Genomic DNA, 26844 nt, shown 5'->3' on the forward strand with positions numbered 1-26844 from the left:
TCGCTTCCCCTTGCCATAGCCCCAGTCCTTCCAGCTACCCACCCCTGACCTCGTGGGGCAGCGTTTAGGGGCAGATTGACTATAACGCTGCACCAGGCCAGTCAGCCGTGGGGAATGAATCCCAGACCCTTCCGTCTCCCTGGGGCCCACTCCTCCAGCGTGCGAGGGGGAAGTGGCTACAGGAGGGGCCGGGCTGGGAGATCCTGAGCTGCATAGCCAGGGAGAATTGGGTTCTTTAGAGTCCTGACCGCAAGCCCCCCCTTTCCCCCTCCCCCAAAGAAGGAAGGCAACCCAGGGGTCCTGATCCCCAGCCCCAACCCACTAGACCCCACTCCCTCAGGGAGTGTGTGGCAAAGCCAGGAATTGAGCCTTAGGTCGGGGCGTCCCAGCCCGGGAGCCGGACCTTAGTCTGCTCGTCGTGCGCCCACAGCCTGCAACTGCTCTCTTTGGAGGGGTGGGAGCGACGAATTCAGGTCAGGTTCAATCGTTACTAAAAATAGGTTTTACTTAACGAACGAGAGACAAACAAGAGGGGACAGAAAGGGAAACTGGCCACAAGAAAGCAGCCCCCCGTGGCCATGGGGAGGGGCTGCCACGGCCAAGCACGACCCATGCCTGGAGCAGCCGTGGCTCCTTTTGCTTTCACTGCCAGGGATGGGAGGCAGGTCTCTTTAGCATTTCAGCAGCTTCCCAGTTTGGGTTCAGTCTGCCGTGGGGAGGCCGGGGGGGAGCGGGATGCGTGGCTCGTGCTGAAGGATGCAGCGTCGGGGATGGGAGGCTGGGCCTGAGATCAGAAGTACACACGCCGCAGGTCGGCCGGGGACGTGATGGCGTTACACTGGGGGCAGAGCTTCTTGGAGCCCTGGAAGAAAGGGCAAGGCGACACCTCAAGCTTGAAAAGAGATCTGGTCAATGGTCAACAAGGCGCCCCCCCCTCCCCCCCGCCCCCCGCCGAGCACCCTGCGTTCAACACGCCCGTCCCCTCCGCTGAAATGCAGCTACCTCTGGGCACTAAGTGTTGGGGCGAGAAATAGAACCTGAGAACCCTGACCCCCGCCCCGCAATTCACTGGACCCCACTCCTGTCCCAGAGCTGGGAATGGAACCCAGGTGTCCTGCCTCCCAGCCACCCCCAATTCACTGGACCCCACTCCTGTCCCAGAGCTGGGAATGGAACCCAGGTGTCCTGCCTCCCAGCCACCCCCAATTCACTGGACCCCACTCCTGTCCCAGAGCTGGGAATGGAACCCAGGTGTCCTGCCTCCCAGCCACCCCCAATTCACTGGACCCCACTCCTGTCCCAGAGCTGGGAATGGAACCCAGGTGTCCTGCCTCCCAGCCACCCCCCAATTCACTGGACCCCACTCCTGTCCCAGAGCTGGGAATGGAACCCAGGTGTCCTGCCTCCCAGCCAGCCCCCATTTCACTGGACCCCACTCCTGTCCCAGAGCTGGGAATGGAACCCAGGTGTCCTGCCTCCCAGCCACCCCCCAATTCACTGGACCCCACTCCTGTCCCAGAGCTGGGAATGGAACCCAGGTGTCCTGTCTCCCAGCCACCCCCCAATTCACTGGACCCCACTCCTGTCCCAGAGCTCGGAATGGAACCCAGGTGTCCTGTCTCCCAGCCACCCTCCTCTAACCACTAGATGCCACTCCTCTTCCAGAGCTGGGAATGGAACCCAGGAATCCTGACTCCCATCCCTCCCCACCCCCTTCTAACCACTGGAGCCCACTGCCCTTCCAGAGCTGGGAATGGAAGCCCGAAGTCCAGACTCCCTGCCCCCAATCACTAGACCCCATTCCCCTCCCGAAGCTGGAAATGAGACCCCAGAGTCCTGGCTCCTGACCTCCCCTGCTCTAACCACTGGACAAGACTTCCCTTCAAGAGCATAATAAGGAACCACTGAAGAGACAATTTCCCCCCTCGGGAAGAGGCAAATGGAAGGCATCACCTGTGTCACGTGAGTGGATGCATCATGGGCAGGTGCCCAGGGACCATGGTGATGGGCACGGTATGAGAGCTTGAACAGAACAGTACAGGGGGCTGGGCCAGCACTGACCTGCCATCAATGCCTGGAGTCAAGCCAGCACCGGGGGGCTCAAAGCCACAGAGCAGCGACTAGGGCAGAGGAGAGCTAGCCGGGGGGGTTATGCAGACATATGTGAAAGGGGCAACTCTGGACCGTGTATTTCATGCTCTGGAGCGGATAATGGAGCACGGGCAGGAAGCCCAAAGGGGCCGGGGGGGGTTGGGGCAGAGGGGCATTACCAGGGTCCGGAGCCAGCACTGCTCGCAGTGGATGTGCCAACAGTGAATCGAAGTCAATGGCACTGAGTACGAGTCCTGGAAAGGAAGGAGACTGGACGTTGGGAAAGAACTGTAGGGAGCAGGGCGGGAGCTCCCGGCCATTCCACCCCCAGCCGCTCACAGCAGGGGGCGCTGTAGAGGGCAGGGCGGGAGCTGGCTGCGGGGGGGGGGGGGAGCTCCTGGCTATTCTACCCCCAGCCTCTCGTAGCCGGGGGCACTGTAGAGAGCAGGGCGGGAGCTGGCTGCAGGGAAGCTCCCGGCCATTCCACCCCCAGCCCCTGACAGCAGGGGGCACTGTAGAGAGGGGGGCAGGAGCTGGCTGCAGGGGAGCTCCCAGCTATTCCACCCCAGCCGCTCCCAGCAGGGGGCACTGTAGGGAGCGGGACAGGAGCGCTGGCTGTGGGGGAGTTCCTGGCCATTCCACCCCCAGCCCCTGACAGCAGGGGGCGCTGTAGGGAGGGGGGCAGGAGCTGGCTGTAGGGGAGCTCCCAGCTATTCCACCCCAGCCGCTCCCAGCAGGGGGCACTGTAGGGAGTGGGACAGGAGCGCTGGCTGTGGGGGAGTTCCTGGCCATTCCACCCCCAGCCCCTGACAGCAGGGGGCGCTGTAGGGAGGGGGGCAGGAGCTGGCTGTAGGGGAGCTCCCAGCTATTCCACCCCAGCCGCTCCCAGCAGGAGGCACTGTAGGGAGTGGGACAGGAGCGCTGGCTGTGGGGGAGTTCCTGGCTATTCCACCCCCAGCCCCTGACAGCAGGGGGCGCTGTAGGGAGGGGGGCAGGAGCGCTGGCTGTGGGGGAGTTCCTGGCCATTCCACCCCCAGCCCCTGACAGCAGGGGGCGCTGTAGGGAGGGGGGCGGGAGCAGTGGCTGCGGGGGGAAGTTCCTGGATATTCCAGTCTCAGCCTCTCCCAGAAGGGGGCGCTGTAGGGCATGGGGCAGGAACACTGGCTGTGGAGGAGTTCCCAGCTATTCCACCCCGAGCCTCTCCCAGTATGGAGTAACCGGGAACTTCCCCACAGCCAGCCTCTCCCAGCAGGGGGGGCTGTAGGGAGCGGGGCAGGAGTGCTGGCTGCGGGGGGGAAGCTCCTGGCTACTCCAGTATCCAGAATGATGCCAGACTCTGGGGTGGGGGTGGGGGGGGCGAATCCAGACCTCACGTTTTGGTCCCAAGCAGAGATGGGGGGAGGGCATCAGCACCTCCACCTCTAACTGCTCTGCCTTGGGAGCCCGTCGCATGAACTTGCTCATTCAGATGCCCCCCCGCTCCCAAGATGTCGGATCCAGGTCCAAGTTTTGCTTCCGTGGGCCCCATGGGTGTGTGCGGGGCGGGCAGGGGGCGGTAACAAGCCAGGGGATGGGCCACCCTTACCAGGCAAATGTGGCATTTGTACGAGTCCTTTCGGAGGAGCCGGTGCCGCAGCTCCTGGATCTGAGCCTTCAGCAGCTCCACGGTGAGGGTAGAGTCTCCCTCCTCCTCCTCCACCTTGCTGCCGGGGGAGGAGATGGTTGGAGAGAAGCCGAGAGGCTGGCCCTGGACGTTAGCAAGGCGACGGGGCGGAGGGGAAGAAGACAGCTGGAGCGGGAGCTAAGCCAGGATTCAGATCCAGGCGACCCGAGGGAGCTCTGGGATTCTGGGGCAGGGCCGGGGAGAGAAGACAGACGGACGGCGCGGCGTCGGGGCCATCTCTTAGCAGGATGGAGCCATGAGGAGCACAGGCCAGGGCAGGCAAGGGCACACACCCGCAGCCCAGCCCCCCAGGGCCGGGAGCCCTTGGAGAAGCTCAGGGACAGGTGGCCTAGGGAGGCTGGGGAAACCCCAACACTGGAGGTTGTACCAACATCCGGCGGGGATGCTCTAGGTGCACTTAACCCGGCCGCAGTGAGGCAGGACCTCTCGGGCGTCCTTCTGGCCTCATAGCCCCTAGCTCTTCCCTCCTTTGGAAGGTGCTTCGAGATCTACCCCCGCCCCACACTATGGTATCTCCCCACATCCTCCTCTGACGGATCCGGGGCTGGTGATCGATGGGGCTGGACTAGCTGGTTTGTCCCAGCGGTGCCAGATGCAGGGCGTCAGGACAGATGGCCCATGGGAGCACCCTTCCGTTGGCCTGCAGACGGGGATGGCCAGGAATAGGTCCTCTGTAACGTCTAGCAGGCTCCACTTTGCTTGCGGCGGAGGGGGTCAGGACAGGCACTAGCCACTGAGTAACAGGGCACTGGAAAGATGCCAAGAGAAAGAGGGAGCCCCCACTGATTTACCCTCTTGCCGTCCCAGGTGCACCCAGGCCCCCTGGCTTCCTGCTGTCCTCCTCCACCGGGGCACTCTTCGAGACTGGAGACAGGCACCTGGTTAGGTGGCAGTGAAGGAAGAGACAATACCCTTACAGCCCCTTTCCCCCCTGCCCCCCCCAGCCGTAGAGCTCCAGGGATCTAGACAGTGTCCCCCTAGAGCCAGGGCTGAAATCAGGGAGATGGCCCGAGCTGAGTTTGCTGAGAGAGGCAACCATGGAACGTGACAATTACAGAACCCACAGTCCAGGCCAGGACTTTACGCCGATCCCAAAGTGTGGTTTGTCCTTCATTCAAGGATCTCAAAGCACTTTGCAAACTGGCTGGGGAGGGTGGGAAGGGGGTATGTCTCTACTGTGCAGATGGGGAAACTGAGGCACAAAAGGCACTGCAACCTGCCTGAATTAAAGAGTGAGGCAGAGTTCAGCGCCAGGCCCAGAAATCCAAGTCCTGAGTTGGAGCCCTCCTGCTCTAACCACTAGACCCCACTGCCCTTCCCAAGCCAGGACTAGAACCCAGGCACCCTGGCTCTCAGCTCACCCCGCTCTAAGCACTAGATCCCACTCCACTGAGTGAGAGCTCACTGCCAGCCCAGCATGACTCTTCAAGCCAACCTTGGCCTCCGGTTCTGCTCCAGGTCGCACGAGCGCTGATCAGCTGGCCTGGCACTGATGGGACCTAGAGTGTGTCCTGTCTCCTCCCCGCTCCTATAGGGGGTGTGGCACATCACCAGCAGCTGGGTCCACTTGGGAGCGACTAAGGGACTTACTGCCGCTGCCAGCCGGGGGAGCGCTCCATCAGCTCAAGCCGCAGGGCTGTGCGGCCTGGAAGCACGGCTGAGCCTCAGCTCTGTGAGTTGCGGGTGTGAATGCTGCAGCCATGGGGCTTTGCTACCCCCCCTTCCCCCCCCCCCCCACACACACTTCTCTGATCACCTAGTCTCGGGGCAGAAGGGAAACCTCGCAGCCCCTACGCCTGCTCCTCACCCCAGCCCAGAGGGTCAGCTCCTCCCTCAGACCCACAGGGAGCAGGATACGTCTGCTTGGCGAAGGCAGGCAGCTCTTCGCCCTCCGAGTCCACGTCCGCCTCGTCGCTGTCTTGGCTGGGGCTGCTCCGTGCCGCCAAGAGTCTGCAGTCTGGGAGAGACGCGGGAGGGGCTCTTATTGGGGGCCTGTAATATAGCGCTGGGCATCAGCTGTACGGACCCAACCTGCGACCCCCGAGATCTAACTGCATCCGGCTTTGCTGGCTGAGCTGGAGCCCACTCATCAACCGCTCTGCCCGGGCCAGCCAGGGGGCGGGGGAGAAACGAACGCTGCACAGAGTTACTGCTGTATTAATGTAGCATCTGACTGAGACTCCCCCTAGCTGAGATCAGACCTCCCCCCTCCCACATCACGTCAGGCGCTTCACAGACACACCCCCAACTGAGATCACGGGCCCCTCTGTTGCACAAACACCCAGCGAGAGACAGTGCCCCAGAGAGTTTACAATCCAAGTAGATGGAAGGTAGAGGGGAAACTGAGGCATGGAGCAGGGCAGTGACTTGCCCAAGGGCAGCCAGCAGCATGAGGAGGGAGGGGCGGACGAGGGATGCCAGCTCATCGGACCACCATGCCGCTGTACCCCACTGGCCCGGTGGGGAATCCCGAAAGGACGGCAGCTTTGGGGAGTGGATTGGTGGGACAGATGTGCAGAGAAGGGGGGCGGGGGAAGGAAGGCAGCTGGTGGGGCGGGCAGCAGGAAGGGCCACAGGCTCCTAAAATAAGGGTAGTGATGCCCCCACCCCGCCGCCCCCAGGTAGTAACACAACTGTTCCTCTGCGGGAAGTCTCTGCCCAGATACCGCAGACAGAGGGGCGAGCGGAGGAAGCGGGAACCACAATGCCAGGGGATTCCGCCGTGACAACCTGAACTGGGAGAACTTGGGGAGTGGGGGGGGGGCAGGGAGAGACCCTTCCTAGCTGCACTGTTCTAGGGGCAGGAAGCCAGTGTAGACTCAGCAGCGCCTCCCCCTCAGCAGATCCTGTCTCACACAGGCCAGGCAGATCCTGGGTGGCAAACAAAGCAGCCCCCCCCGCCATGCTAATCACAGTATAGTCCTGCTAAAAGGGAGTTTTCCTTGCCAGAAAGATGCCCCAGTCCTTTAAACCATCTCACCTGCGCATTCAGACCCCTAACAGTGCTCCTGCCTAGACCAGTTCACACACAGAACCGAAAACACCAAAGAAACTGACCAGACAGGCCCCGGTTTGAAGTACAAAAGTAAACAGCCAGGACCCCTCCTCGCTCCCTCTCCTCGCTCCCTTGCGGCATTAGCATGGGACAACGGGTCTGTACAGCACCTAGCGTAATGGGGCCCCGAGCTGGACTGTATCAGCCCAACGCCACCGGGGCCACCGGCTCCTCTCCGAAAGCGTGGGTGCCTCGGGACCCCTGCCGCTTTTGTCCTCAGCGCCCAGCAAAGCGATGATCCCGACAAGAATTCCGTCTCATGCAAAGTTCGCCGGGTTTGACGTTTGGTTTTGTTCAGCAAAACTAAGACTTTGCACAATTTTCCCGGAGGAAGACAGGGCGGGGGGGAGAGGGCGGAGGATGGAAGCATAACTGGACTAAGGTCTGGTCTACACTACGAGGTTAGGTCGAATTTAGCCGCGTTAGGTCGATTTTGTAAGACTCTTGGCCCCCAGGATGTGTGTTAGCATAGTTTCTTATTTATTAGGTGTATTACAGTAGCACCTAGGCACCCCCAGTCGTGGCCCAGCAGGACGCCATTGTGCTGGGCGCTGGACATTATTTATTAGATGTACTACGGTAGCACCTAAGAACCCCAGTCATGGCCCAGGACCTCCTTAGGCTAGGTGCTATACAGAGCCAGAGCAAAGAGATCGTTTCTGCCCGAGAGAGCTTCCCATCTAAGATCCCCCAACTGAGATCAGGTTCCCAGTATGCCTCAGACACAGAACAAGTCCTGCCCCGAAGAGTTTACATTCCAAATAGACCCAGACTGGGAGGGGAAACTGAGGCACCGAGCGGCCACATGACTTGCCCTAGGCCACACAGCATGTCAGAGCCTGAGCCAAGATGAGAACCCAGGTGTCCTGAACTCCAGCCCAGTGCCCGATCCACTCTAAGGAAACTTCTCCCTCCCTCCTTCCCAATTAAGCCCCCTCCCAGCATCGCACTGCAGGGGGCGGTGGGGCTGCCCCACAGCCCACATCCTGCATCCATACACCTCCTCCTGCTGCTGTTCCTCCACCTCCCATGCAGTGTCTGGAGACCATGAGCTACAGGGCGCTAACAGGCCCTGCCGGGGTCACACACCAGGAATCCCCACACACCAGGAATCCCTGTATTGACCTCGGGTGAGGGCCCACAGCCTCACAGAAGGCAGCAACCTCAGCCCATAGCCCTGCGTAGCCGGTGACTCTGCCCCTTGCTCCATCCCGCCCACCTGCCCCCAGCTCTGCTCCGGCTGGGCCTGGAAGCTCTTCCGCCAAGGATTTCCTTCCTGTTCCCATGGGACAGACTCCCCAGGAAAGCGGGAGAGATTCAGGGCAAGTTATTCCACAAGGACCAGATCCCCAGCTGGTGTAAAGCAGCAGAGCTCCACCGACTCCAATGGAGTGACACCAGTTTACGCCAGCTCAGGATCTGGTCCCCCTTTGAGGAGTGACACCAGTTTATGCCAGCTGGGGAGCAGGACCTAGGTGTCTGTTCTGTAGGCTTCCCACTTTCCATTGAGGGATCTGAGGCTGCCCTCTCTCCTGCCCTGGCCCCATCTTTGCTGCTAATTACCACTGATAATTAATAATATGTTGTATTTTTATAGTCTATCTTAGGTGGCTCTATTCTCATTGCATCGGAGACCCGCATGATCTGCACAGCCTCACAACCCCCCAGGAGGCAGGGCAGGGCTACTATCCCCATTGTACAGATGGGGAAACTGAGGCAGAGAGAGGCTAAGTGACTTGCCCAGGAAGCCCTTGGTCACACAGGAAGCCTGTGGCAGAGCAGGGACTTGAACCCTGGTCTCCCACATCCTAGACTCATTGGACCATCCTGCCTTTCTTATAGCACCAGCCAGCTGAGCTAAGCATTGTGTCAAAGCGCTTTGTAAAGATTCACAACCCACCCTGGGAAGTATAACTCCCATGATAAAAATAGGGAAAACTGAGGCACACCAGGTGGGGGCATGACTTGACCCTGGTCACACAGAGGAAGAGAACCCAGGTGTCCTGGCTCCCAGTCCCCTGCTCCAACCACTACACAATACTCCTTTCTCCTACAGCCAGTGTTCTAAGCACTAGGTAACCACTGCCCTCCCACAGCTGGGGATAGAACCCAGGAGTCCTGACTTCCAGCCCCCCTGTGCTCTAATCACTAGATCCCACTCTCCTCCCAGAGCCGCGGATAGAAACCAGGAGTTCTGATTGCACCCCGCCCCCCAGCTCTAATCACTAGACTTCACTCCCCTCCCAGAGCTGGGGAGAGAACCCAGGAGTCCTGACTCCCAGCCCCCCGTCCCCCTCACTCAAATCACATTAGGTCTCTTGGGATGTGAATGCCATAGCAAGGAACTGAGCCCAGGCTGAAGTAAGGGCAGGAAGCATGAAACACCGGAAACTCTGTCAGATTTCTCAGCCCAGTTCTGCTGACCCAACAAGTCTGTACAAATCCAGGTGTGGGTTTGAGGAACTGGAACTTGTGATATTTCCACATCTGCCTGGGAAACACGCTGTGGGGAGGGGGTTGGATTTAAAAACAAGAACAAAGCAGAAGGGGTGAATCTGCCTGGAATCTGGGCACTGTGAAGCAGAGACACCCTGGATTCCAGCTAATCCATACACAGGGGGCCTCGGGGACAGAGCCTTCTCCTCTTCCAAAGGGTTAAACTTGTGCTGCCTGAATTAAAGGAGAATCTCCATTAGCAATACAGGGCTTATGACATATAGCTGAGCATTCTGATTCCATCCAGTAGAGGGCAGTGGTCTCCCCCCAGTACACACAGGTGTATCACACCCTACTCTAGCCTGACCAAGCCCATGTTCCAGCATCAAAGGTTCTGCTCCGACTCTAACACAAGTGTAACAAACTCATCCAGTAGCTCCACAGCTATGAACAGCCCCCTCCCTTTCAAGAGGGCTCCTTTGGGGAGGGGGTAGCTGGCTCAGAGCCGGTGCAGCCCAGTGCTGAACAGACCCATCACGTGTGAATTCTCAGTTACTCCCTTCCTGTGCATGGGGCAGTGGAGGGAGAGAGGGAAAGTTGCCTGAAGCTACCTTTGCTCTCCACACATTCCCAGCCCATGCTGTCAGGTAGAGCAGCCTCCAGGCTGCTCTAAACTATGGTCCACCCGCTAGGGAAAGAAGAAAAGAGCCACAGCCCTGGCCACACCCCTGATCCACCCCCATCCCAACCCCCACCCCCTGGGCCCTGGAGAGCAGGAATAGCCACAGCACAGTGCACCCGGGCCATGGCCCTGATCTGCCCTCTATGGGTCCTGGAGGGCAGGAATAGCCACAGTGCAGTGAACTCCAACCATGCCCCCGATTCCCTTCCTGCCAGACTGGTGCAGAACCCTAACCCCAGCCCCATTCCAGCTCCAGAGACCCCTGGGGGCCATTTCCATCCCAAATTAAGGTCACTAGAGCAGCCTAGCGGGACCTGGCTGTAACTGGGGAGGAACAGCTCCAGGCCTCACTCGGAGGCAGCCAGAGCAGCAGGGGAGGGGGAAAGCAAGGAAGAGGGAGGGCGAGAAGACACACACCCGGGGGGAAGGGGCAGGGACCCACACGCACACACCCCCTCCCCCCATCAGCTGTCCCCTACCTTTCGTCTCCAGGACGTTTTTCTTCGGGCTGCGATATTCGTACCCTCCGCAGCGGCTCTCTTCGGAGAACTCGTCCTCTGCCTCGGCCAGCCTGGAGACTGTGGGGAGAGGCCCCTCCATCTGGGCCTCCGGGAAAGACACAGACACCATAAGTATGTGGGGGGAGCCTGTCTCTTGCTGCTGGGAGTTCAATACTTGGTAGGGGTGGGAAGAAGAGACCGTCTCCCCAGAGCACCCTCAAGGGACACCTCTTCAATCTAGTATCCCCCACCCCGGCCACACTGCTGCAGATCAGACCCCTGGGCTCAAGTAGCCCCATATCCCCCAACTTCCTGCCAGCCTCTCCCAGGGCAGAAATAAACCGGGGCTAAATCCCTAATATACAGTGCCCGATCCATGCACACCTCCAGACACCCAGCCCTGGATCCTCACCTGCTCCTCCAGGCAGGGTCTGATCCGCTTAAACCGGCCGGCTCTGGCTGCAAGGCAAGAGAGACACATGTGTCAGGGGAGGCTGTGCATCACCGGAGAGGGGGTTGATGGGGAGCGCTGGACAGCTGATGGGGGCTGGGCAGCTGGATCTCCATGAGGGATCTGGGCAGGGGACAACTCAGGGGGATGGAGTCACTGGATCAGGGCCCAGATTTCAATCTAACCCGCCCTGGTTATTAAATTCCAAAAGCAATGGGGTCTGCCAAGCCAGGCACAGGCCCAAGGTCACGCTTGCTGCTTCTAAAGTGCCTCCCCTACGAGACTTTCCAAAGTGGCTCAATATTATTATCCCCCACTCTACAAATATGGGGAAAACGAGTCACGGAGCAGTGACGTGCTGCGTAGTCGGTGAGAGGCACGGCTGGGAAAAGTCCTCCCCTACCATTAGATGCTACTTCTCTTCTAGAGCTAGAGTCCCCACTCTAATCACTAGACAACACTTGGTGTCAGAGCCAGGAATTGAAAGCCCTGTGTGTGAAGGTCCCAGTCTCGTGCCCTAACCACCAGACCTTCCTACACCTTATCAGCATTGATCCACGGCCAACAAAGCTTCAGTCCGACCCTCCCCCCCAGTATAAATGCCACCCTCCACCCCAGATTCAAGCCAAATCCCCTTCTCACCTCCCATGCGGCCCTCCCGGTTTGACTTCACCTGCAAAAAGGTCTGTGGGGGAAGAAAGCAAAGGGGTGAGGCGAAGGCGAAGGAAGAAAACTGCTCTCATGGTGTTTCCCACCCCAGGCTCTAAGCGGTTAACAGCAGCTGGAGGATGTGGGTGGATGGCTTCCCCTCTCCCAGAGGCATTTGCTGATCCTGCCCCCCACCCTGCCCCGGCCCAGGGGTCAGGAGAAAGGGGGCCCCAAGTCAGGACTCCCAACCCCCACCACATGGCTCCAGGCTGAATTGTTACCTTCGTGCAAGACCCTGGCTTACTCCATGCAATCGTGTCCCCCTCTAGTGGCAGAGTCTAGGTACTACAACAGCCAGCTCCACCAGCTGGGGGAAGGGCCCCTTTATCTCCCGTGTTGGGGGCTAGTGTCTTTGCAGCCGAAGGTCCCTGGTTCGAGTTTCGGCTGTGGCCTGGTTATGGCGGGAGGGTGCGCGGGGGGGCGGGGGGGGGAGCGTACCTGCTGCCTGTCCACCTTGTGCCCGTCCTCGTAGGCCTGCGGCGACCCCTTGGGAGAGTCTGTGCCACCCTGAGCGGAGATCGTTGGAGGCTGGAACGGAAGGGAAGATATGAGGGGTGAGCTTGCGCCGCTGATGATGTGGGGCTGGAGCAGCAGGGGAAGAACGGCGGGGTGGCTGGAGCCCCCGGGGGTTGAGCGATTAGGGGCATTTGGTGTCCAAGCTCTCCCAGCAGGGGGGGAGCTCCTGGCTACTCCGGTCCCAGCCTCGCCCAGCAGGGGGCGCTGTGGGGAGTGGGGCAGGAGCGCTGGCTGTGGGGTGAGCCCCTGGCTGCTCCAGTCTCAGTAGCTCTCTGCGAAGAATCAGTTTTCACCACCTCTCCTCTTGCCTCTTGCAACCTGTGAGCTGGGGCAATGGCTGGGCTGGGCAGGGTCGGGACACATGCTCAGGGTAGCACCCCCTGGAGTTCACCCATAGGGGAGACATCAGCCTCTAGCTCCTAAGTGCCCTTCCCCAGGAAGGGTGATGGGGACGTGGGGGGAGTCCCCGGGGAGGGAGGGGAGAGGGACAAAACCCCTTTGAAGCAGCCATCCTGGAGGGCAGGAGTGGGGGGGCAGGTCTCACCTGGGACAATCTCTGGGCGTCCTCCAGCGGGGTCATGGCCTCCCTGCAGAGAGAGAATGAAAGGGTGAGCTGCAGAGGGGAGTGGGGGAGGGAGAGTGACGAGCCCCAGTGGGACCAATCCACAAAGCCCCCCCGCCATCCAGGGGCCTCGCTGACTCACTGGGGTAGGGATGCTCCCGTACCTGTCCAGGGGAGGGGGTGGGGAGTTCTCATACCTGTCCAGGGAGGAGGCGGGGGGTTACCGTACCTGTCCAGGGGGAGGGGGTGGGGAGTTACCGTACCTGTCCAGGGGTGGGGATGGAGGCTCCTGTACCTGTCCAGGGGAGGGGGAGGGGGGTTCCCGCACCTGTCCATGGGGAGGGGCGGGGAGCTCCCGTACCTGTCCAGGAGGTGGGCGAGTCTCTCGATCTCCTGCTGCAGGTGCTGCCCCAACTCCGCGCACTGCAGCTCCCTCTGGCAAAGGGGGCACAGAAGGGCCAACGGCTCCAGCTTCTTCTCCCCTGGGGAAAAGGAGGCAGCCTGGTCAGACCCACAGCCCCGAGGACGTCCCGGCAGGATGCTCCCTATAGAGCCACCTGGAGTAGTGGGATGCTCCCCCACCCCGCCCAGCCAGCGCTTCCGGCCTGGTCCCCACAGCACCCCCTGCTGGGAGAGGTCAGTTCTGGAGTAGTTGGGTGCTCCCCCCCACAACCAGTGCTCCTGCCCCACTCCCCACAGCGCCCTCTGCTGGGATGGGCTGAATCTGCATGTGCCACCCTAAGGGGCAGGAGGAGTTGGTTACCAAGCCAAGGCCTCTCCAGGGGGCCAGCAGAGGGCAGCTGGTGCCAAGGAGCCCGGGGAGCGGAGATCCCCAATCAATCACAGTCTGGTCAACCCCGGGAGCTTCTTCCTTCAGCTCTGGCTGAGGGTCAGGGCCTGGTTAACGAGCTATTAATCACTCCCATTGAGCCTTTGTCCCCTCTGCCTGTTGGGATTATTGTATCCAACCAGGGACAGCAGGGCACCTGCTGCCTGGCAAGGGTGGGAGGAAGGGAATGAACGGGTTGGGGTAAGAGAGAGATTAAGGCGGGGGGGGGGGGGAGACACACGCAATGAGGCTGAGGTCATAAGGTTTTGCAGAGTGATCAAAGGTGTGACAGTTGCAAGATCAGTCCTGGTTAGAGCAGCCAGAGGCAACAATCAAGACCAGCCTCCCCACCCCGCACATTGCGCCGGGCGCTGTACGCGCCCCAAGAGATAAGGTGCGCGCAGAGGCGCTGTGCTGTAATCGGACACTGGACTGAGGGTCAGGACACCAGCCCCACCTTTGACTTCATAGCGGCAAAACTCCCGCTGACAAGCTAGTGGGAGGGGAAACTGAGGCACGGAGCAGGCACGCTCCTCCCCCAAGGCAGTGGCAGAGTTGAGACTTCACTGGGTCTCACTGATCTCATGAAATGTTGTTTCCCAAGCCGTGGGTTGTTTTTAGCCTTCCCCTCCGCCCCCAAACCTCCACCCCCACCTCAATGTTCTAGATCTGAAAAGCAGCCACGTTGTCCAGTTTCAATTCCATGTCCCGGGAGGCCAAAAATCAGCAAGGTGCCTCGGTTCTGTTTATTTGCCCTCAAAAAAAACCCAAACTTTCCAGCCTCAAGGTAGAACTTCCTGCGAAACTGACGCCTGCAGGGCAGGCCTCAGACAGCTGTAGGGTGGAGCGGGGCGGGCGCCCCGCCCCCCACAGAGACAATATGCATATCAATATTGACGGTTGAGCTTCTTACAGAAGCTGATCTGGGCCTGGAAGGGAGGATCTGGGCCTTTGGAGATTTAGCTTCACTTCCCAGCTCTTCCATGGGCTCCCCGCACCAGTCAGGATTTTACTTCCCATTGAGGCACCTAGATTTTCAACACAGCTACGCCAGGCTGGCTCTGTGCCTCGGTTTCCCCAATCTGTAAAATGGGGATAATTATTGTTGTTTCTATCCAAAATCAGAGCCTTGTTGCGCTTGGTGCTGTATAAACTGCAGGGGAGAGGCAGACCCTTCCTGGAGAACTCTTCAACGTAGAGAGGCAGAAGGGGTAACCCATTTTGCAGATGGGGAAACTGAGGCACAGAGCAGGGCCGTGACTTGCCCCAGAGTACACAAGGAGTCATGGCACAGCCAAGAATTGCAGCTGAGTCTCCATCTAATGCCGTACACGCACACCTTTTCACCATGGCAGTGACTTTCACCCGACCTTTATCTGGCTTGTCTGTTTAGATTTTGAGCTCTGTGAGGTAGGGTGGGACTGTCTCCTACCATATGTCTGTGCAGCTCCTGACACAATGGGGTCCCTGATCTCAGTCGGGGTCTGTGCAGCGCCCGGCACAATGGGGGCTCCCGATTCCAGTTGGGATCTTTGCAGCACCTGGCCCAATGGGGGCCCTGATCTCAATCGGGGGTCTGTGCAGCGCCTGGCACAATGGTCCCCCCAGTTAGTGCCATGGCTGGCAATATTTACAATAAGAAAAGGAGGACTTGTGGCACCTTAGAGACTAACCAATTTATTTGAGCATAAGCTTTCGTGAGCTACAGCTCACTTCATCGGATGCACAAGTCCTCCTTTTCTTTTTGCGAATACAGACTAACACGGCTGTTACTCTGAACCCTGTCAATATTTACAATATGACATCTGACTGGAGTTCCCTGAGGGCACTTTCTCCCCAGCTGACTGGTGCAGGCCTGAGTTTCACTCTGAGTTTCCACGTCAGACAAAACCCCGAAGAACCCCTCAAAGTGAAACTCAGCTCCAAATCTCCAACTTCCACTACCAAGGGGACGGGGAGGGGAGGAACCACCAGTCAGCGCAGAGGGGTGGGGGGGGGTCGGGGGGGGGGGGGGAAGCCTTCCCACCAGCCAGGGGCGGAGCTTTGAAGGAAACCAGGCAATTCCCAGTGGTGGGGATTCCAATTTCACTACAGACGTGTCATGAGTTGTAACAACAACACAACACCAGAGAGGGGGGGGGGTTTTGGGGGGGGGGGGGTGACTGATTAGCTGAGCTTCACCGGGCATTTCTGTGATGGAGAGCTCTGGGCCTCAGCACTAGTGTCTGAGACCCCGACCCCAGATGGGGCTGGGAGCCGGGACGCCTGGGTTCTATTCCTGGGTCTGGAAGGCGGGTAGGGTGTCATGGTTAAAGCAGAGGGGTGCTGGGAGCCAGGACTCCTGGGTTCTGTTCCCAGCTCAGGGAGCAGGGTCCAGTGGCTAGAGCAGAACTCCTGGGTTCCATTCCTAGTCTAGCCCCTAGCTCTCTGCATAATCTTGGGAGAGTCACTCCCCCCACCCCAGAGCCTCAGTTTCCCTAGTCTGTAGACTGAGGATAATGCTCCCCCATTTCCCTAGAAGGCTGAGTCCCGGTCTTTGTGCGGCTGACTCCAGATGGGGCCAAGTGAGGGTGTGTCTGCAGGGGATATGGAGGAGGGGGGGTGCTGGACTCCCATAGCTCAGCCCCTCCCTGAAACGGGAAGGAGGAGGCGGTGGGTGGCTGCACAGTGCGGGGGGGGGGGAAGGGGCGGAGGCGAAAGTTCTGCTTGAGTTAAGATCCTGAAGGGCCATTGTCTACCCTGCCCCCCTCTCCACCCCACCCCACCCCGTCTGCCAAAGACAAATCGGGAGGGTGTGTCAGCAGGAGTCATTCTGGGTTGCTTCGCAGGGGCTGGATCTGGGCTCCCCACTTCCCTAGAGGCCAGGGCCCCCCTGGGGAGAATCAGCTACGCCAATTTGTCCTCTTCACGCCCTGTCACCACCAGGGGCCTGACAGAGAGGCCCAAAGGGGCCTCCCCCTCCCAGCCGTGCTGTGGGGGGTCCCGAGCCCGCCCAGCTGAGCGGAAAATAGGCTTTATGTGCCTAGCTGGGCGGCCGGTCACACCCGGGGAGCTGTGAATACATGTGAGATGTAATGGAGTCCCAGCCCCCCCCCCCCCCCCCCGGCACAGCCCCTTCCCCCTCATTTGTCACTGCCGTGGGGCGGGGTCAGGCATTCTCTTCCTGACCCAGGGGGCACTAGGGTGGGGGGATTTGGCCCCTGGGGGTAGGCAGGATCAGCTCCCCAGCCCCTCAGTAACCCGCGCAGGGTCCCCAGTCTGTGTTAGCTGGGAGCATGGGGCGGGGATAGGGGCACCCCTGTCCTGGGGACTGGCCGTGCAGGGCCTATCTGCCCGGCCAGCAGGACCCAGAGATAGGCTGAAGCTGAGGAGGTTCGGGTCTGAGATCCCCTGTGGTTTTCGGCCAGGAGGCAGGGAGATCTGGGTCGTGGGGACGATGGCGCTGGAAGGGCGTTGTGGGGAGATTCTCAAGCCAGAGAGGCTGAGGCAGTGAAGGGTCATCGAAACGCCCAAGAGTGACAGCATAGATCAGGGTCATGAGAGAGCAGCCCAAGCAGAGGGGCTGGGAAGTCCAGGTAGGGAGATGAATGTGACCATAGATTGGAAATGCTCTGGGCAAGGCCTGGCTTTCTGTGGGCTGGCTGTGCAGCGCCTAGCACACGGGGGTCCCGGGCCATGCGTGGGGCTCCTAGGCATTACTGTAATACACCCAATAAATAACCTACAGCGCCCAGCGCAAAGGGGTCCTGGCCCCTGGGCCGTCACTGGGACATCAAGACACTACCGTAATACACCCAATAAATAACCTACAGCGCCCAGCGCAAAGGGGTCCTGGCCCCTGGGCCGTGACTGGGCCATCGAGACACTACCGTAATACACCTAATAAATAACCTACCGCGCCAGGATGCTGCCCGAGCCAGGATGCTGCCCAGGGTGTTTTTAGTTAAAGCCCCACCCCCTGGAGTCAGGGGATTAGGTGAGAATCTCAACTTTCCACTTTTTTTAAAGCAAATTTCTAGCCCTTGCGGTGGCAGAGAGATGCTGAAAAATGGGTCCCTAAAGGTTCCGGAACCAAAAGGAAAATACTTTGTTTCCTAGAGTTTAAGGCCAGAAGGGAGAGCTAGACCATCGAGTCGGACCGCCTGCAGAGCACATGCTATGAAATTCCTGCCAGACCTCCTGGTCCCATGCTGAGCCCAATGTCTTTAGTTAAACCAAAGCATTTGGAAGGGTAAAGTATCATGTGCCACCGGCAGAGCATCAGGAGGAACCCAGGTGTCACCAATGCCCGAGAACTGATAAGGTGAGACATGCCCCTATGATCCCAGCCTCATGCTGCAGAGGAAGCCAAATTGCCCCCAAGATCTCTGCCCATCTGACCTGGGGAATATTCCTCCTCGCCCCTAATCAGGCGATCAGTCTGACCCTGAGCAAGCCCCACCAGCAAGACAGCTAGAAAGGGGATTCTCTGGATCTGCTCGGGGCACCGGCTCAGCCCACCCCGTGTCCCAGCAGCAGCTGTGACTGAGCTCTGATGCTTCAGAGGAAGGCAGGAAAAACCCGCAGGATCCATCTGGCCAATTGTGCATGGGGGGGGGGGGGGACATTCCTTCCTGACCCCTCCATGCAACCAGCTGCGGCCCTGAAGCATGAGAGTGGATTCTAGTCATTATCTTAATGCAGAGCTGGGAGCATCAGGAAGCTTCCCAGGCCAAAAGGGACCTACACAACCTGACCCCCGACCCACCACACACAGGCCGAATTTCTCCCAGAAGCTGGATTAAAACACACCAATTAAAAGATCCTTAAATCTCATTTTAAAGACTCCAAGCGATGGTCAGGCCATCCCCTCCCCAGGGAAGTGGTACAATTTAAAATATCTAGGCATTGTTTGTAAAAATCCCTCAAGACTTTTAAGCCAACTTTATGGTGGTCGGGGGGGGGAGGGCTTGTGATTTTTTTTTTTTTGAAGACTTGGGGGTTCTCAAAGCTGATCCTCTGTATGATGCATCAACCGTAGGCACAGGTGGGCCCATGCTGTTTGCATGCTGTCCCAGTGATTAGCAAGGTTCTTATCCCCATTAGTAATGAGTGCCTGTGGGGGTGGGGAGGAGGAAATGAACTGGATTATGGAGAAGACTTTCTACCCCGCATCTCATCCATCTGCCACTGTTCTCCTGGCAGCCTGGAGATAATGCAGGGGATGAATACACCCAGCGAGGGGATTAGCATGACAAAAAGACAAGATCCAAGAGAAAGAGGGGGCCAGCCAGGCCCACCCGAACTCCCCCCCCCCCCGCCGGGGTGGGACGGCCGTGCACAGGGGAGGCCGGATTGCTCAGCGGCTCGTGAAAACGTTGGGTTTGTACCGTGTGGTTGACTCCTGCTGGGAGATAAACAGAGGTTGCTCTGTTGTGCGTCCGCCCTGCCATTGCCAAGTTACCGCCCCCTCCCCTCCTGGGCCCAGCCGCAGAGCAGGGACCCCATCCTAGCAGGATCAAAGCCACGGCACCCTCCCCAGCCTGCCCTGGACCATGCCAACCTCTTCCACCAGACAATGGGGAGACCCCTAGCGGTGAGCAAGCCCGGGACAGCCGCAGGGTTTGTCCGGGGTCCAGCAGCCTCCATGCAGAAGGCCCCTTTTCTATGAAGGGTTGGCTCGTCTCTACTGTAAGAGATGCCCAGCGAAGACGGAGGGTTCTCCTAGCTCCACACTTTGCTCCCGAGCCCTGGTGGCTATGGGGCAGGGGGTTCCCAGAAGGCACCAGCACAGCTACAGCTGAAGGGGGGGGCGGGGTCGCTCTGAAGACATCCCCCCCCCAGCCGAGCAAGAGAAGCAGCCGTTCTCCCCAAAAGGGGTTTCCTCGCTTAGTGTAGACGCGACGATGTGATCCTGGGAATTTGGAGGTGCGGGGTTAAGGGTCATCAGACCTTAGACCCCAATTAGCCCTTAAAACGGTGGTTCTCAACCAGGGGTTCAGAGACCACTGGGGGGGCCGCGAGCAGGTTTCAGGGGGTCCAGCCAAGCACGGCTGACATTAGGCCTGCCAGGGCCAAGGGCAGAAAGCCGAAGTCTTAGCAACTTAGCTTCGCAGGGCCCCCGGTGGCATGGGCCCTGGGCAGCTGCCCTGCTTGCTGCCCCCTAATGCCGGCCCTGGCTTTTCTGTGCAGAAAACCAGTTGTTGAGGCACAGGTGGGCTTTTAGAGCATGGTGGGGGGAACTCCGAAAGAAGAAGGTTGAGAACCCCTGCCTTAAAATAACAGTGGGACCCCAGATCCAGAGACCGGGATGGGTGGGACAGCCCCCCAGTCTCGGCACCCTGAAGCCAGACTTCTAGGCGCGGCCGTAAATTCGAGGGGCTTGGGTGAGCCATGCGGCAAGGAGCCGCTGGGGCGGCAAGAATGCCAGCGTCCTGTCTACATGGGCCGGCGGGTACAACGGCCGGTACAACGGGAGGATCGGGAGTGAAGGCAGCAGCGCTAGGGGGCAATTTCCTGGACAATGCCAGCCTTAATGAGCCCCCAGCCACAGCTAATGCAGCTTATGCCCACTGCATAGCAGCAGGAGCTCAATTTAAGCAATAATGGCCTGATCCTGCGGCGGAATAGACCCCACTGGGCCTGATTCTGATCTCACATACACCAGCGCAGCTGCTGATTTACACCCCATACTCCTGATGTGCCCCAGTGTCAGGAAGAAGAGAAGCAGACCCACTGACTGGCCGTCGGCGCCACACTCCTGCAGCTCTGTGGAGATGGGGAAACTGAGGCGTGGGCAGGCCCGGGAAGCAAAACGGCTCAAGGCCCCAGAGGGAGTCAGGATGGAGCTGCTGGCTCGCTGCCTCTCCCAGCCCCGGCTGTCTGCCCGGCCCATGTGGTAACTCAGGGAGATTATGTGGGATCCCTAGAGTTTGCCACAGAGTTGCTGTCTGTGGTGAATTTGTCACAACCATTTTAGCGAGGGCTGTAATCTCCCAACTAGCCGCGGCCCTGGCAGGCCCTGACCTGAAATTGTGGTTAGCCGCAGGGAGTTAAAGCAAACAGGGACGGTTTGGAGAGCGAGCACTTGCTGGGACAGGCCGCCGCAGGAGTACAGAGGGTTCAAGAGGGATTGAAACACCCTCCCCCCAAACAACAGAGAGGCCACCCCCGGGCACGTCAATTTCAGGGGGCTCAGCAGATTTGGGGGGGTCAATGGAGAGAGGAAAATCCCAGCTCCAGATGTCCGGATTTGTAGCACACAGGGGCTGGGTTCTATCCCCTCCCAGAGCTGGGGATAGAACCCAGGAGTCCAGACTCCCAGCTCCCCCATATTCTAACCACTAGACCCCCCCACTCCTCTCCCAGAGCTGGGGATCAAACCCAGGAGGGCAGCTGGGGGCCTGGGGAGTAGTTTAAAGACCTGCCTAATCTTTGTTTGCTTTTCCCAACCTAAAGTTGCACTGTCAGAGCAGATGGGGTGGGAAGGGGAGGGGAGGGGGACAGGGCGTGGTGGTGGTGGGAGGGGGGGGGGTTGTGACTGTTTATAGGCTGCCCTTTCTGTCCAGCAAACAAAAGCACCGTGCTGCCTCCCCCCACCCCCGCAATGGGCTTTATGGCAGCTTTTCCCTTTTCAGATGCAGCTGCTGAAGGTGTGTTGGCGGGGGGGGGGGGGGGGGGGTGGCTGTGTGTGTGTGTGTGTGATTGTCTCTGGGGGCGGATGATTGCGCCAGGGCCTGTGGGGTGTGATTGTGAGACAGAAGCTGTGATGTGGGGGGGGGGAATTGTGTGTGTCTGAGTGTGCATGATTGGGGAAGCGTGTGTGAGAGGGTGAGTGTGCGACAGACAATGTGCAGGGGGGTGATCGTGAGAGGGGGCTGTGATGGGGGGGTGATTGTGTGTGTCTGAGCGGACGTGATTGGGGAAGCGTGCGCATGTGTGAGAGGGTGAGTATGCAACAGACAGTGTGCAGGGGAGCATGTAATCATGAGAGAGAGGGTGTGCGGGGAGCGCTGCAAGACAGAGTAGGAGCCCTGGGGACAATGACCCCAGAGCAACCTGGGAGTGCCATCCCCACCTCCGACCCCACCCTTCCAGCCCCCCTGGGGCAGGTGGCGGCCAGCCCATCTCTATGAGAAAAGCCCAGGGGAAGAATGCAGCTTCCTAGGTCCCGGACTCCTGGGTTCTGTCCCCAGCTCTGGGAAGGGAGTGTTGCCTAGTGCAGGGAGGGCAGGGAGTCAGGACTCCTGGACTCTATCCCTGGCTCTGGGAGAGCAGTGAGGTCTACTGGTGAGAGCAGGATGCTCATCCACTTTTCTGGGGTGACCTGGCCCAGGGTGTGATCTAAGGGTAGGAAGCTGCGAGTAACTGAAATGGGGGCCCAGGAGCCATCCACCCCCCGAGGCCCCTGCTGCAGTTTTGGTTCTTGGTCTGTCCTGCAACTTCCTCGCTACCCCACTATCCTGATTCAGATGGACTGGGAGAGGGGGGGGCCTCCTATGAGGCACGCGGGAGGTTTATTGTTCCTTTCCCTGCTTCTGGCACCTTCCCAGCCAATGGTCTCCAAGCATGTTGCAAAGGAGGATTGGTATCATTACCCCTCATTATACCCTGAGGGAAACTGAGGCATAGCACAGGGGATGGGACATGCCCATGGTCACACGGTGAGTCAGTGGCAGGGCTGGAGGTGGAACCCAGGAGTAACCTAACTCCCAGCGACCCCTGCTTTAACCACTAGGCCCCACTCCACCCTCCCTGAGCTGGGGATAGAAACTAGGAGTCCAGCTCCCCAGATCTCCGCCCCCCCATGCTCTACCCACTCCATGCTGTCCCACCCTGGGAGGTTTGGCTGCTTCCCTTTGGGGGGGGAGGTCCTGTCCAATCCCCCACTCCCATATCTACCCTGACCCCGTATTCAGGGGTCACAGGCCCCAGATCTTCTTAAATAGCTCCCAGAACATGAATACAGTGTGTAAGTGCACCATAACCCACCCACAGCGTTGCTCCCCGTACACTCTCCACACCCCGCCACTTCCCCACCCCTCCGCAATGGCTATTTGGGGCTGGACACAGCCGCCAGCCCCCTTCAATGGCAAGGGGGAGGTCCTGGGGCCAGTCAGGGGAGGGATGGCAACAGGGGACACTGGGGGAGGGGGTCCCGGGATGGCAAGGGGAGGGGGCGAGTTGGAGAGGGGAGGTGGAGGCTACCAGGATGGGGGAGCAGCCCAGAAGGCCAAGGGGAAGGGGGAGCTAGTGAATACAGTGAGGGAAAGTGGGTGTTGCGGTGGGGGGGTTGCAGACAGGGCGAGGGAGGGCTGCTGAGGAGGGCAAGGGAAGGGGGTGTGGACAGAAAGGCGGGAGAAAGGGGTTCCCCACGGGGACCCAGGTTTAGAGCCCCTGGCCTGGCCAGGAGGACAGACAAGCCCCCTAAGATCCACCCCCCACTTGGTTCTCTTTACCTCTATTTTCCCCCATTCTGTCGTCCTGCTCCCCCCCCCACCCCGGTTTGCTGAGAGATGCTGGGGGTGCTGCCCTTGCCCCCTACCTGGCTTGCCATGCCGTGGATTCGGGGAGCCCTTGTAAGGCTGCAGCCCAGACACCCTGCCAATGGGCTCCGGCCCCATCTGGGCGCGCTGGGCCTCCATCTCCTTCTCCAGCGCCAGGCAGCAGACCTGAGGCGGCTCCGACTCGCTCCGGCCCTTGGGCCGCTTGCCCGCCAGGAAGCCCCCTGGGAAGCACTCGACGTCGTCGGCGAGGTGGAAGGGGGTGAAAGGGTGCAGGGCACCGTAGCCCAGCATGCCCACCCCGCCCCGCTCCAGGCTGGGGTGGCCAAAGGGCGGCGGGAGAGGCAGCAGCTGCGGGGGGTAGTCGCGACTGGCGGGCGCCAGGCGGTCGGGGTGGGGGTACACTAGGGAGTAAGCCGCACCAAGGAAGGGCAGCTGGGATGGCTTCTCCATAGCAACTGGCACCCCAAAGTGGCGGGGCTGCTGGCACGGGGTGCTGGTGCTCCGGGTGCCCTCCGAAGTGGAGGCCAGGACCAGGAGGGCTGGGGACGCCAGGGGGTTCAGGAGGCCGGGAGAGTTCTCCATCATGCCACGGCACGGGGACCTAGGGGGAGAGAGAGACAATTAACCAACAGGCTAGGGGGCGCTGTGCTGCAGGGAGCGGGGTGGGGCCTCAGTAGGGGGCGCTCCAGCCCCGGGGCAGTCAGTGCTGGCTCCAATGCCCCAGTGTGACACTAGGGGGCGCTGTGCTAAAGGCAGCCTAGCATGGCTCACACCCAGCCGACCTTTCAGAAGCTGCTGCACTGTCTCGACTAGGTCCCAAGTTGTGGCTTAGCACACGGGGCCGGTTCTCAAAACCGACCCACCATCTTCATCTGGACGGTGCTCAAGCAAGGCCGAATTCTCCCCCTGCCTTGGTGGGCCTCACGGTCATCGTACAAAGGCCAGATCCTCAGCTGGTGCGAACCACCCTAAACTCAGTCAGCTGAGACTAACAAATGGTTTTGGGCATAAGCTTTCGTGGGCTAGAACCCACTTCATCAGGTGCATGAATAAATGTGCTCGTCTCTAAGGGACCACAAGGACTCCTCGTTGTTTTTGCTGATAAAGACAAACACGGCTACCACTCTGAAACCTGATGCGTAGGAGGGTTTATGACCCGTGAAGTCACTTCTGTCCCTGGCAGACATTCTGCTGTAAGCAGGATTGAAACATACACTGTCTGGAGCTTGGAAACCATTCATTTGAGACTTTCATTTTACTCCACTATACACAAAGTTCCTGTAAGTGACTAGATGGGCAGACATGCTGATCTATATCTAACTAACTAGCTGGCTAGGTATGTCTGGTGATCTATATTTAGATAGATATGTAGGGTGATCTATAGATAGATATATTATTATCCCTATTTTACCAATGGGGAAACTGAGGCATGGAGCGGTGACATGATTCAGCAGCACAGCTGGGGATAGCAGCCTGGAGTACCGACTCCCAGTGCCCAGTTCTCTCACCACTAAACCCCAATCCTCTCCCAGAACTAGGGATAGAACCCAGGCATCCTGATTCCCAGTCCCCTAGTGTGCTTTAACCACTAGATCCCACTCCTCTCCCAGAGCTGGCGTGGACTCCAGGAGTCCTGACTCCCAGCCCCTGCTCTACCCACTCGCTCTGTGTGTTCCCATGTGGATCGTCTCTGGGTCTGGGGCTCAGTGTTATCCGCCAAACGCCGCAGGTGGAAAGGCAAGTGGGGAGCACCTAACACCCCCACGCCGCCCCTGTGGTTCCCTCGCAGCTGGGCAGGCCGGACTGTGGGTGGTCTGGGCGGGTGAATTACAAGGAACCAAGGAAGACCCCCTGATGGGACAAAGGGGAAAGCGAAGAGAACAGTTAGATAAACAGCTGCTCTGGGGGGGCAAGGGCCTTCGGGGAAGGGGCTGAGCCAATGGGCCGGGATTGTGGCTCAGGCGGGCTCCAGAGAATGGGCTGGGAATTGGGAGGGGGCTGGGTCAGCTGGGAAGGGCCCAGGCAGGGGTGTGAGTCACTGACCCAAGGGTCAGGATACAGGATGCTGCTGGCCGGGGAAGGAGAGCTGTGCCTTGTGGATTGTTCCCCCCTACCCACCCCCGCAGGGGGACACTTAATCCCATTACTCGGCCATTAAAGGCAAATTACTGCCCCTTTCTCCTGGCGTTTGCACACGCCGCACCACACACACACTCGCAGAGGAGAGAGAATCCAGGCCCTTCTCTCTTCCTGGGCTGCAGGGGGCCCGCAGGCCTGATTCCCTGCTGGCTAACAGGAGGGTAATTTCACTGGGCCAAATCCCCAGTGGGTGTAAATGGGGCAACACAACTTTACCCCAGTTGGGGCTCAGGGTTCGTTGACGTCAAGGAAGTGACATCGATTCACACCAGCTGGGGCTACAGCCCGTTTACGCCAGCTGGGGAGGTTGCTCCCATTTACCCCAACGGATTGATGCATACTTACACCAGGTTGGGATCTGGCCCTTTGAGGCCAACGGACCGGCACCCTATCACACCAGTGCCTGCAAGAGCAGAATTAGGCCCAATAAATCATTCGCAGCTTCCAGGATTTGTGTTTGATTGGGAGCAGCGTGTGTGTGTGTGTGTGTGTGTGTGTGTGTGTGTGTGTGTGTGTGTGTGTGAGATTGGGAGCAGCGTGTGTGTGTGTGTGTGTGTGTGTGTGTGTGTGTGTGTGTGTGTGTGTGTTAGCAGGCAGAGGCGTGTGTATTAGCTGCTTAACTTGAAGCAGATGCTAAAGACCAATTGAACTTAAAGCATGTTCTCAAACTGGGACTCCAATTTATGCCAGTGTAAATCCAGAGTGACTCCTTAGGGATCAAGAGCTTGTTCCAGATTTACACCCATGCAATAGCTGATTCCCCTGCCCCAGTCCTCCTCTGACAGCGGGCCTGATCCACAGCCCCTGGAAATCGAGGGCAAGCAGCCTGCTGGCTCTGGATCAGCCCCTTCCACCGAGTCACTCCTGATTTCAGTTCATAACAAAATGTTTCCCCACAAAAGCTTTTAAGGGAAAGGGAAAAAAAACCCCAACCAAACCATCGGATACCACCAACACCGCCACCAGAATAACAGAGCCGGCCCCGCATCGCCCCCGCCCCGCCCTCAACAACCACAACCCCAGAGAAAAAAAACACTTTCACCCGCTCCCAGTATAAATCAGCCATGCGCCAATGCTCCCTTACACCCGCTGGCCCCGTTGATGTCCAAGCTCATCCAACTACAGCTTTGGGGTTTGTCTCATTTAATCCAGTTAGTAAAATAAAAGATCATTTTAAAAATGTTATTTTTAAAAATTCTCACTCAACATCCAGGCTGTGAAGAAAGGGTCCGATTCTTCTCTGGTGCTCCCCAGGATAAACCAGCATCATCCCCCTGGCCCGATCCTGCTCGCAGTCACAGCGATGTAAATCAAGATCATTGACATCCCTGGAGTCGCGCTGGCATAAGCGAGGTCAGGATCAGGCCAGAGGGGTCCATGAGCCCTGGCTCAAAGCTGGCCCTGAGTTGCTATGGGGTAAATCTGGAACATTAGACCCAAGTCCATGCTCACCGCAGGTGTTAATCAGGCGTAACCCCACGGAAGTCAACGGAGTTAAAGGTAAATGAGAAGAGAAGCCGGGCCATTGATGTCGCTGGAATCCTGATTTACACCAGTGTAAAGAGCAAAGTTTGGCCCAGTGATGGATTTTGTCACCCAAAGCCATGCGAACTAAGGGCCTGCTGCCGCTTTTCTACTTAGGCAGTAAGAACAGGAGGACTTGTGACACCTTAGAGACTAACAAATTTATTTGAGCATCAGCTTTC

General features: G+C 59.0%; 1 protein-coding gene across 1 annotated transcript; it reads right to left on the reverse strand.

Moving 5' to 3' along the window:
* Positions 1-487: 487 nt before the first annotated feature.
* Positions 488-25536, reverse strand: LOC125627575 (E3 ubiquitin-protein ligase Rnf220). The gene is made up of 13 exons (XM_048831808.2): positions 25484-25536; positions 23038-23600; positions 13047-13167; positions 12668-12710; positions 12046-12135; positions 11542-11584; positions 10861-10907; positions 10428-10554; positions 5633-5732; positions 4567-4653; positions 3677-3794; positions 2271-2345; positions 488-862 (listed from the first exon to the last, which is right to left on the reverse strand). Exons 2-13 carry the CDS (start codon positions 23582-23584, stop codon positions 791-793), a joined length of 1470 nt encoding a protein of 489 aa, XP_048687765.2. The 5' UTR covers positions 23585-23600; positions 25484-25536; the 3' UTR covers positions 488-790.
* Positions 25537-26844: the final 1308 nt, after the last annotated feature.

This window comes from Caretta caretta, chromosome 20 (assembly GCF_965140235.1).
Source record: "Caretta caretta isolate rCarCar2 chromosome 20, rCarCar1.hap1, whole genome shotgun sequence".
NCBI lineage: Eukaryota > Metazoa > Chordata > Testudines > Cheloniidae > Caretta > Caretta caretta.